Source organism: Pygocentrus nattereri, chromosome 24 (genome assembly GCF_015220715.1).
Source record: "Pygocentrus nattereri isolate fPygNat1 chromosome 24, fPygNat1.pri, whole genome shotgun sequence".
Classification (NCBI taxonomy): Eukaryota; Metazoa; Chordata; class Actinopteri; order Characiformes; family Serrasalmidae; genus Pygocentrus; species Pygocentrus nattereri.
In genome coordinates, this window is record NC_051234.1 from 15,389,257 (window position 1) to 15,401,937 (window position 12,681).

At 43.5% G+C, this 12,681-nt stretch overlaps 1 protein-coding gene across 13 annotated transcripts in view; it reads right to left on the bottom strand.

The window, feature by feature from the left end:
* LOC108411423 (nebulette-like) overlaps nt 1-12,681 on the bottom strand; it is a 227,152-nt gene that overhangs the window by 67,060 nt on the left and 147,411 nt on the right. For 12 of the 13 annotated variants that reach the window (XM_037533859.1, XM_037533865.1, XM_037533863.1 and 9 more), the window contains 4 exons: nt 9,735-9,839; nt 2,864-2,968; nt 1,906-2,013; nt 1,454-1,564 (listed from right to left, as the gene is read on the bottom strand). In XM_037533859.1, coding sequence (XP_037389756.1) covers nt 1,454-1,564; nt 1,906-2,013; nt 2,864-2,968; nt 9,735-9,839 — 429 coding nt within the window. The remainder of the gene's footprint in view (nt 1-1,453; nt 1,565-1,905; nt 2,014-2,863; nt 2,969-9,734; nt 9,840-12,681) is intronic. The other variant, XM_037533854.1, reaches the window with a different exon arrangement.

Here is a 12,681-nt window from a genome sequence, read left to right on the forward strand (position 1 = left end):
CAATTCAGACTAGGGTTAGGAAAAATCTCCCAGTTCTTCTGATGGGCAGTTGGAGGGGCCCAATAAAAAAATGTGAGGCTAGTCGCCACAGGCACCCCCGTCGCTGTGTGCCCCAGTATGACTGCCCACCTTGCCCCTCCTTTAGTCATGTCACTGTTCCACAGCAGAGAAGACAGAAAACTTATGTGACATATTTCAGTTTCAGGGTTTATTTCTATGTTTTAAATTTTTTAAAAATTACCTGCAGACTAAAAAATGTTTTGGTACATGTTTATCATGTAGTAATCTAGAAAATGCTGATTTTTTTTTGCAAAGCACTATATATTTAGAATAGACAAATCAGCATATCCAAATCATAAACAGTACCTTTAAGGAGTCCCTGTGAACCTCATTTAGAATTTAGAATATTTCTGTTTGTTAAATGATGAGAGAAATCATTCCAACTACGCCACAAGGAACAAGGGGAAATGAAACATAAGGGGAAACATGATTGATAAGGCTCTTGATGTTGTATGGACTACAGAGAAAGCTTTATGGCAACAGTTTACCTATTGACTCCAGTGGCAGTTCTCACATGAGTTCAATACCTAATGTCCACTCCCCTGCAAGGTTTACTGCAAGTAGTGTGCCATTTCCACATTACGGACTCTGACAGCCAACACAATCACCCATAAAACAATGTCCTGGACAGAGTAATACTTAACATGGATGCCTTCCCCAGTGTGTGACCTCTCTCTTGTGTGATGCTGTAAGTTTACAATCAAGTAGCTGAATGCAGAGACACACAGCATACAATGGAGAAAAAAGCATCACAATTTCACAGAAAGAGCACATTAGCTACATTGAAATGAACATTTCAGAGTATATTCATAACATCCTATGACATGTCATATGTTGTTTGTACATCATGTTGTATGAATGTGTAATTCATTCTTTATTCTGAAGTGTATGTAAAATATACAACCATGTTTCATTTCAAATTAAATGCAAAATCATGCTTGAACCATTGAATGAATATGATGTATATCAGTATGAATTTCAAATTTGTATGATACACCAGTTGCATAATATAAACACAATGTGAATTCCATGTAATTTTTTTATGTCCATCCAATCAGAGAACCAATCAGCATTAAGGACCAGACATGACAGAGACGTTCTCTTCTGAGTTGCAAACTGGGGGTACCACCCCCTCCACTTGCCTGTCATATGGTAATGTCTGGATACACAAATCTGATCAGATCATTTGCAAGTAATAGTGTGGACAGATATTTCAAATAATCTAATTCGAGAAACAAATTCGATTTGTCTGTAGCCTGAACATAGATTTCATAGCTTTATTTTTGCAGTTGGAGCTGTTGCTAAAGTTTTGAGAGCAGCAGCTTTTTCCAAGGTGGCAGGGGTACCATTATGTTCTCAAACCTCGCACAGCAAGTTTTATTTAAAGCTGTACCTCACTGAGGACCTGTCCAGCATTCTTGACTCGCAGGAGATCTGGTGTCTCTTCTACACTAGTCAGGCCTTTTCCCTTTACCTCCAGCTCCAGATCCTTTCTGTAGTTCTTCTGTAGAACACAACAGACACACACTGGAAATGGCTCTTGTACAAGTAATCAGTTCATATAGGGGATGTGGACAATACTACATTTAGCAATATGTTGACATTCTTGTAAAGGACTCGGTATCAAATCTGAGAATACTTGCCTTAAAAGTTTATTTGCATTACAGACTGCAAGTTAATCAAGTACTATGAGAGAGGCTGCTGGCATTGCCATACAACTGGTACTGACTAATTTTTGCTTTTAAGATCTATTATAATAGTCTTGTTAAATTCCTGATATTAAACACAACATTGAATAATTATATGAAATATTTAAACAAAACAAAAAATAAAAGTGGGCATCACCTCACTCTGCATTTTCTGAGCCTCCTTGGACACTCTGTAGAACTGTGTATCAACAAACTCCATCTTCAGTTTACCTTTGTTCTTCTCATACTCATGCTTATACTTGACCTACTTCCACAGTCACCATTTACAAAAATTAAACAAAAAGATCAAATGACATTAGCAAACAAAACACAGATGTGATCATGAAAACGTACTGAAAAATGTTTTTTGCTAGCAATGAGAAGACATCATCATCACCCTTTTAAGGGGGGTTTCCTGTACAGTATCAGTGAAAAACCTGTATTCTGCCAAGTGTCAAGACATATTAAAATACTTAAAGTGACTGCTATCTTTTGGTAGATAAATATTGTGAATTTGAATTCTGTAAAAGATGCCTAAAAGGTGTGCAGTCACCTCATAAGGACACGCTGTGGCCATGTTGCAAACAAGTGTAAAGGCTTTAAACCTTCATTTGGTTTTATTGTATATTGCTACAAACTAAAAATACCTCATGCAGTTTGCACTGAAGTCCATGTTGTCACTGAATGATAAGCCTGGCATTTCAAGGGGCTTAAACTGTGGCAACTATGCCTGTCTAACTGTCACACCTTCACATTAGTAGAATTTCCCAGATGATGGAACACAAATACATATCAATTCTTGATCATTTTTTCTCTACATTAATTCAAATTACAGATTTCCAGTTTCATTAATTATCTCATTTAAATAGTTAATCATATGTAACTGCAATGAGATGCTTTCCCATCTTTTCACTCATCTTTTTATATTTTTGTTTATCTTTTGGTAACTAAAACAGAAACCAGATCAAATTGTAAATAAAGGGCATGTACTTCAGACATTTTAATACTATGAGTATATGTGAGGGAGAGTGAAATGATCATGGGACACCAAATCATCCTTAATTTCAGCAACTTCAATAAAAACATCCTTGAGTTCAGCAACCTCAATATATTACCTGACTGTGCAGAACTGTATTTTCTTTATGGTGGATCTGTTCTGCTGTGTCCAGGGTGAAGTGGTAATGTCCTTTAACCTGTTCATACTTCTTCCGGTACTGCACCTGATGGAAAGAGTTTTCAAATGAAAAGGGGCCTCAAATTGATCCAAATAACACCTGGCATTTTAGCTTTGAAAACACTGAAGGCACTGAAACCCTATTCTTTTGTTAGGCCACTGCTTTGTGGATAGTGTGGGCATGTTATACGTTTAGAGAATTCCTGAGCCTTAACCAACATTTGGGAATCTTTACAATGGCCCACATGCAAATATAACTACACTGCTCAAAAAAATAAAGGGAACACTTAAATAACACATCCTAGATCTGAATGAATGAAATATTCTCATTGAATACTTTGTTCTGTACAAAGCTGAATGTGCTGACAACAAAATTACATAAAAATCATCAATGGAAATCAAATGTATTAACCAATGGAGGCCTGGATTTGGAGTCACACACAAAATTAAAGTGGAAAAACACACTACAGGCTGATCCAACTTTGATGTGATGTCCTTAAAACAAGTCAAAATGAGGCTCAGTATTGTGTGTGGCCTCCACGTGCCTGTATGACCTCACTACAATGCCTGGGCATGCTTCTGATGAGGTGGCAGATGGTCTCCTGAGGGATCTCCTCCCAGACCTGGACTAAAGCATCCGCCAACTCCTGGACAGTCTGTGGTGCAACGTGACGTTGGTGGATGGAGCGAGACATGATGTCACAGATGTGCTCAATCGGATTCAGGTCTGGGGAACGGGTGGGCCAGTCCATAGCTTCAATGCCTTCATCTTGCAGGAACTGCTGACACGCTCCAGCCACATGAGGTCTAGCATTGTCCTGCATTAGGAGGAACCCAGGGCCAACCACACCAGCATATGGTCTCACAAGGGGTCTGAGGATCTCATCTCGGTACCTAATGGCAGTCAGGCTACCTCTGGCGAGCACATGGAGGGCTGTGCGGCCCTCCAAAGAAATGCCACCCCACACCATTACTGACCCACTGCCAAACCGGTCATGCTGAAGGATGTTGCAGGCAGCAGATCGCTCTCCACAGCGTCTCCAGACTCTGTCACGTCTGTCACATGTGCTCAGTGTGAACCTGCTTTCATCTGTGAAGAGCACAGTGCGCCAGTGGCGAATTTGCCAATCCTGGTGTTCTCTGGCAAATGCCAAGCGTCCTGCACGGTGTTGGGCTGTGAGCACAACCCCCATCTGTGGACGTCGGACCCTCATACCATCCTCATGGAGTCGGTTTCTAACCATTTGTGCAGACACATGCACATTTGTGGCCTGCTGGAGGTCATTTTCCAGGGCTCTGGCAGTGCTCCTCCTGTTCCTCCTTGCACAAAGGTGGAGGTAGCGGTCCTGCTGCTGGGTTGTTGCCCTCCTACGGCCTCCTCCATGTCTCCTGGTGTACTGGCCTGTCTCCTCGTAGTGCCTCCAGCCTCCAGCCTCTGCACACTATGCTGACAGACACAGCAAACCTTCTTGCCACAGCTCTGGCTTTGAATAAATTGCTCCCATTAAAGAGTGTGGCCTTTTCATGACACTGAATCAATAAACTGTGTGTCTCACTGTACTTTCTGCATTTTCTTAGAACTTTGTCTTTAGGCTGTTTGACTAGGCTATATGAAATTCCTTTCTCTGTAACCTCAACAAAATCATTTAAGCCTATGTTCATGTTTTGCATGAGATATTGTTCTATGCATTTTAGCAAGCGTGACCATGGTTGGAAAAAACATGCTGCCTTATGCTAGCTCTAGCTCATGTGCCTCTGTTTTCTCAGTGTTGCTCTAAGTGTGCTGATGTATGGTGGTTGACTGCAAGCATAAACAGTTTACACAGACACCTGGAGCTTCCTGTTAAAGTTTTAAGCAGGTCTTGTGCTATTTGACGAGGCCTTGTCTTGTCCTTCAAGCTATCCTATCCTTACATACAATTCCTTTTTCTATGCTTTCAATTTATTTTAGATAAAATAAAAACATGTGAGTAATGAGTTGTCTTTTTGCATATACACTGTAAAATGCATACAATGTTTGTTATACATTTTTTACATGCTTGCTTTAACAAATGTGGTGGTATATTTAAAAACTGTGATTATAAGAATACAGAAGAGATTCTATACATTGCTCTGAATTCTGCTGACATGCAGATTATGGGCCAGATGGAGTAGGTTAGGCAAGTCAGTAGCTGGTTTGTGGATTTGTTTCTGACTGCCTTTGTACTTAACTTGAAATAGAAACATGCAAAGATAACATCCATCCATCCATCCATCCATCCATCATCTTCCGCTTGTCCGGGGTTCGGGTCGCGGGGGTAGCATCCTAAGCAATGAAGCCCAGACCTCCCTTTCCCCAGCCACTTCCACCAGCTCTCCAAGGGGGATTCCGAGGCGCTCCCAGGCCAGCTGGGCGATATACTCGCGCCAGCGTGTCCTGGGTCTTCCCCGGGGTCTCCTCCCAGGTAGACTCGCCTGTGACACCTCCCGAGGGAGGCGTCCAGGAGGCATCCTAACCAGATGCCCGAACCACCTCAGCTGGCTCCTCTCGACGTGAAGAAGCAGCGGCTCTACTCCGAGTCCCTCCCGGATGACTGAACTTCTCACCCTATCTCTAAGGGAGAGTCCAGACACCCTGCGGAGGAAACTCATTTCGGCCGCTTTTATTCGCGATCTTATTCTTTCGGTCATTACCCAAAGCTCATGACCATAGGTGAGGGTGGGAACGTAGATCGACCGGTAAATCGAGAGCCTTGCCTTATGGCTCAGCTCTTTCTTTACCACAACAGACCGGTAAAGAGCCCGCATCACCAATCCGCCTGTCAATCTCCCGCTCCCTTGTACCATCACTCGTGAACAAGACCCCGAGATACTTGAACTCCTCCACTTGAGGCAAGAGCCTATCCCCGACCCAGAGAGGGCTCTCCACCCTTTTCTGCCTGAGAACCATGGTCTCGGATTTAGAGGTACTGATTCTCATCCCAGCCGCTTCACACTCGGCTGCAAACCGATCCAGCGAAAGCTGAAGTTCGCGGCCTGATGTCCCCAATAGGACCACATCATCTGCAAACAGCAGTGATGTGACCCTGAGGTCACCAAACTGGACACCCTCCATCCCTTGACTGCGCCTAGAAATTCTATCCATAAAAATTATGAATAGAATCGGTGACAAAGGGCAGCCCTGACGGAGTCCAACTCTCACTGGGAAAAAGTCTGACTTACTGCCGGCCATGCGAACCAAACTCCAGCTTTGTTTGTACAGGGCCAGAATGGCTCGTAGCAAAGAGCCATGTACCCCGTACTCCCGAAGCACCTCCCACAGAATACCCCGGGGAACACAGTCGAATGCCTTCTCCAGATCCACAAAGCACATGTGGACTGGTTGGGCAAACTCCCATGAACCCTCCAGAATCCTGGAGAGGGTGAAGAGTTGGTCCAATGTTCCACGACCAGGGCGGAACCCGCATTGTTCCTCCTGGATCCGAGGTTCGACTATAAGCCGGACTCTCTTCTCCAGTACCCCTGCATAGACCTTGCCAGGGAGGCTGAGGAGTGTGATTCCCCTGTAGTTGGAACACACCCTCCGGTCCCCCTTTTTAAAAAGAGGCACCACCACCCCAGTCTTCCAATCCAGTGGCACCGCCCCCGATGTCCACGCAATGTTGAAAAGGCGTGTCAGCCAAGACAGCCCCACAACATCCAGAGCCTTGAGGAACTCAGGGCGGATCTCATCCACCCCTGGAGCCTTGCCACCAAGGAGCTTCTTAACTACCTTAGCGACTTCGGCCTCAGTAATGGACAAGCCTATTCCCATGTCCCCAGACTCAGCCTCCTCACTGGAGAACGTGTCGGTGGGATTGAGAAGGTCCTCAAAGTATTCCTTCCACCGCCCAATGACGTCTTCAGTCGAAGTCAGCAGCACACCATCTCCACTATATACAGTGCTAGTGGCACACTGCTTTCCCCTTCTGAGTCGCCTGACGGTTTGCCAGAATCTTTTCGGAGCCGACTTAAAGTCACTTTCCAAGGCCTCACCAAACTCCTCCCATACACGGGTTTTTGCCTTGGCAACAACTGAAGCCGCAGATCGCTTGGCATGTCGATACCTGCCAGCTGCCTCTGGTGTCCCACAGGCCAACCATGCCCAGTAGGACTCCTTCTTCAGCTTGACGGCATCTCTCACCTGGGGTGTCCACCACCGGGTTCGAGGATTACCGCCCCGACAGGCACCAACTACCTTACGGCCACAGCTACAGTCAGCCGCTTCAGCAATGGAGGAACGGAACATGGCCCATTCTGAGTCAATGTCCCCCACCTCCCCCGACATCTGGTCAAAGTTCTGACGGAGGTGCGAGTTGAAGATCAATCTGACAGGTTCTTCTGCTAGACGTTCCCAGCAAACCCTCACTATGCGTTTGGGCTTGCCTGGTCTGACCGGCATCTTCCCCCACCACCTGATCCAACTCACCACCAGGTGGTGATCAGTTGACAGCTCAGCTCCTCTCTTTACCCGAGTGTCCAAAACACATGGCCGCAAGTCCGATGACACGACTACAAAGTCAATCATTGAACTGCGGCCTAGGGTGTCCTGGTGCCATGTGCACTTATGGACATCCTTGTGTTCAAACATGGTGTTCGTTATGGACAAACTGTGGTTTGCACAGAAGTCCAAAAACTGAACACCACTCGGGTTCAGATCAGAGAGGCCATTCCTCCCAATCACACCCCTCCAGGTCTCACTGTCATTGCCCACGTGAGCGTTGAAGTCCCCCAGTAGGACAACAGAGTCTCCAGGAGGAGCACTTTCAAGCACCCTTCCCAAGGACTCTAAGAAGGCTGGGTATTCTGAACTGCTGTTCGGTGCATAAGCACAGACAACAGTCAGGACCCGTTCCCCAACCCGAAGGCGTAGGGAAGCTACCCTCTCGTCCACCGGAGAAAACCCCAACATACATGCACCGAGTCGAGGGGCTATGAGAAAGCCCACACCTGCCCGCCGCCTCTCGCCATGGGGAACTCCAGAAAAGAATAAAGTCCAGCCCCTCTCAAGGAGATTGGACCCAGAGCCCAAGCTGTGTGTTGAGGTGAGCCCGACTATATCTAGCCGGTATCTCTCAACCTCGCGCACCAACTCAGGCTCCTTCCCCGCCAGTGAGGTAACGTTCCAAGTTCCAAAAGCCAGTTTCAGCAACCGAGGATCAGAACGCCAAGGCCCACGCCTTCGGACACTGCCCGATCCACAACGCACCAAACCCCTACTACTGCCCCTCCCATTGGTGGTGGGTCGATGGGAGGGGGGACTCATGTAACTCCTTCGGGCTGGGCCCGGCCGGGCACCATGAGTAAATGCCCGGCCACCAGACGCTCGCTGGCGAGCCCCTCCCCCAGGCCTGGCTCCAGGGTGGGGCCCCGGTAACCCTGTTCCGGGCAGGGTACACAAGTCCTGTTTTTGTGTCTTCATAGGGGTTATTATGGATCACACTTTGTCTGACCTGTCACCTAGGACCAGTTTGCCATGGGAGACCCTACCAGGAGCTTTTGCTCCAGACAACATAGCTCCTAAGATCATTCAAGCACGCAAACCCCTCCACCACGATAAGGTGGTGATCCAAGGAGAGGGCAAAGATAACAGTTTTAAAATAATGATTATAATCACACATACCTTTAAAAGGCAATAAATGATTACTACAATTAAAGTAATATCTCCTACAAACATATTACATCAAAGTTTGTATTTCATCCAATACCTCATCAAATTCATCACAGTATCTCACACACACACACTTCAGCAAAAAACAACCTTCAAAAAATAATAATAAAAAATAAATAAATAAATAAATAAAAAGTTTCTTTTTAAAAAGTAACAAGCTTTTGAAATCAAGATGTGTAAATGATAACCTCTACAAGGAGGTGAGCTTGCTCGCTGAGATATGAGGAATTATTGCAGAGTGCTTACCAGACCATTAGGCAAAAAGGTCAAAAAACATTATTACACAATTGTTCTGAAATTCCTCCAAGCAACATCTAATTAACCCTTTAAATGGCCAGGGCATTTTTTTATTACACACTTCTATAATCTACGAATAGCTCAGCCAATTCTCACTGTAGTCCCTGTAGTTACTGAATAATAGCCCTTAGTATGTAGTAAGCCTGGGATTTAGGGGGTTAACATGTATTACCATTTTTATTGGGAATACAATTTCAGGAACAGCTGAATATTTAGGAACTCATCTGTGACTTCCTGGTTCACTTGGGTATGACATGAAGCAGGTCAAACATCATTTATCATCCAGCAATATGTTGACAATTGTTGGACATAGGTGTTCAATAACACCAACAAATACTATAAAATAGTCATGCAGTAACCTTCCACTGTGTAGGAATAATTAAAACATTAGACACTAATAGTGAGTAGCACAGATTTTTCACCAGGACAATGATCCAAATTCATAACAAAATAGTTCACTGCCCACAGCATTAACAGTTTCCTTAACACCACTGAAACTCTTAAACACTAGATGAGCTGAAAAGGACAATTCATTAAGGATCTGGATTTTTAAGGAAGAATAGTCTCAGATCCCTATATATGTAAACAAGATTCACAAGGTACCAGTCATTCTGGGGGGGAAATAGTTTTTATATAATTAATTTAAAGGGACTTGCATGATGGAGAACCAAGTGCAGTGAACAAGCAGGCTAATTAGGCTGCGTGTTCCATATATGTGCAGCTTCTAACAGCTTTTGACTGTCTTTTTTCTGTAGGCCATGGAGAGACACAACCAAGCACAGCGGAATCCCCATTCTTAAGAATGAAAATAATTTTTTAATGTTACCTGACTCACAATCGCTGAGGCAGCTTGTGAATGTTTAAATGACACACAGTCCTTTGGATTGTACTGCGGCTTCTGGGCTTTCGTGAACTTCTGCTTGTAGTATACCTACATAAACAAAGAACATTCTTATTAGGAAACAGAGTCAGAGAGGAAATGAAACAATAAGGAAGCAAATTATGTCACCTGGTGGACAGTCAGCAGAGGACTATATAAGGAAGATTTGCAAACAATTGCCAACACAGAATAAATTTGCAAACACAGAATAAATGTTAGGAGGCAAAATATAAAGGAGACAAACCAAAAAAAAAAAAGCAAAAAAAAAAAAAAAAACAAACAGAGATGGTCACATGAATTGGGTTTAAATTAAAAAGGTATTACTGAGCAACTAGATAAAGGTATAAAAAGGATAAAAGTAGCAAGCAAAGGCTCACCACTTTGTGCCAAACTACACGAGAGAATTATTATATAGTTTGTAAGATATTGGTAAATGAGGCCCATGTTCTTAAATCCTCCTCCCCCCCAAAAAAACTTAAGTTTTCAAATATTCTCCTAAGATAATCTTTACTATTTCCTTAAAATGTTCTTAATAAAATCTTCATTGTTTTCATATTTAGGCTATGCTGCATTTTACAGTCTACCATAAATTATGGAAGATACATTCTGAATTTTTAATCACTGTTATTTTCAGTTTCAATCCATTCAGAGTAACATCAAACAAAGTGTTTTAAAAAAAGCAAATAAGGCCTAGAGGTGATGATGGGAGAAATTGCCAACAGAGAAAAAATAATTTTATAAAACATAAAAGCTATGAGACGACAGTGGAAAGCAAGAGACCATGATGGGCAAGAGTAGCAGAGGTAGAGTCCAATATAAATTGAGTTGCTCATCTTGTCAACTCTTAAAGCCTAAGACAAGTGTGAGGGTTAATAATCCTTTATTAGTCCCACTATGGGGAAATTCTCAGTGCTACAGCAACAAAGGAGACGAAGTAACAAGAAGAGAATTAATAAGCAAGTAATTAACTTTGTTTAGTACTTCACAAACTTAAAGGTTTTATGGTTTGTTACTTGTTACTATACAGACAATGTATATCAGAACTAAAAAAGAAAAAAAAGAAAAAATATTCCTCTTTCCTTCACAAAAAATGAAGATTATTTATAAATCTTTAATAGATTTATTATAAATAAATAAAAAAGCTAAGACATTTACACTTTAAGGATATTTTGCCTGAAATTCACATGGAATATTGCACATGAGGTACTGTTTTATATTACACATGGGATAGTGAGGACTTAACAATATAAACAGTTATGAAAAGAAAGCTCAAGAGTATTTACACTATAGAGATATTAATGATATATTGCACATGGAGTGTTGATTATATTACACACAGGAAAAGGTGATAAAAAAAACCCACAGTATGTTCCGTAGGCGTGTGAGGTCCAGCAGGGGGTGGAGGGGTTATACTGGGAGCAGTGCTGGTTGTACTCATGAATGGGGTGGGAGCTGTTCTCCAGCAGGGATGCTAGTTTAGCTAACATCCTCCTGTCTCCCACCATTTGCACTGGGTCTATGGGGCTACCCAGGACAGAGCTGGCCCTCTTAAGAAGTCTGTCAAGTCTCTTCCTGTCTGCAGTTGCTGCTGCCCCAGCAGACCACTCCAAAGAAGATGGCCACAACGGTGTAGTTGTGTTTTCTGACCAGTCCAGTCTATTGTTAAGATGAAAAACCCAGAAAAAAAAATTTATTTGGGATTTGTTCTTAGGTAAGAACAGAATCTACAAACACTCAGGAGCACAAAGGTGTGAACATTTCTGCGATTTAAGAACCTGTCATGAATCTGACATAGACTTTTTCCTAAGGACAAACTATCTGACCGGCAGACCACAGTATGTACGCCTGCAGCACTGTGTGTCAGACAGAGTGGTCAGCAACACTGGAGTTCCACAAGGTACTGTCCTCTCTCCCTTCCTCTTCACCCTCTACACCACGGACTTCAGCTACTGCACAGAGACTTGCCACCTTCAGAAGTTTTCTGATGACTCTGCAATAGTTGGATGTATCAGCAAGGGTGAAGAGGATGAGTACAGGGCAACGGTGAAGGACTTTGTCGCATGGTGCGAGCGGAACCACCTGCAGCTCAATGTGACAAAGACAAAGGAACTGGTGGTGGACCTGAGGAGGGACAAGGTACCGGTGACCCCAGTGTGGACACTGTGGAGGATTACAAATATCTGGGTGTGTATATTGACAATAAACTGGACTGGGCTAAGAACACTGACGCCCTCTACAGGAAGGGCCAAAGCCGTCTCTATTTTCTGAGGCGCCTGGGTCCTTCAACATCTGCCGGACTATGCTCAGGATCTTCTATGAGTCTGTGGTGGCGAGTGCTATCCTCTATGCTGTTGCATGCTGGGGAAGCAGGCTTAGGGTGGCAGATGCCAACAGACTCAACAAATTGATCCGCAAGGCCGGTGATGTTGTGGGTGTGGAGCTGGACTCGCTGACGGCAGTGTCGGAGAGGAGGACGCTGTCTAAGCTGCGGGCCATTATGAACAATGGCTCCCACCCACTCTACGATACGGTGATGAGACACAAGAGCTCATTCAGCTCAAGACTCATCATACCAAAATGCACCACAGAGCGCCACAGGAAGTCATTCTTACCTGTGGCCATCAAACTCCATAACTCCTCCCTCAGTGTGTGATTCAAAAAACTGTTCATATGTGCAATAACAACAATTGTGTGTGTAGAGTACTTAAATCTGGTGCACATACATACTGTAAATTCTATATATTGTTTTAAATTATACATACTGTAAATTCTATATATTGTTTTAAATTATTAGTAAAGTGTTTATTTTTACATAAATGGCTGCAACTGTAACAACTGCAATTTCCCCCTGGGATCAATAAAGGAATCTGAATCTGAAACTTAGAAAGATATT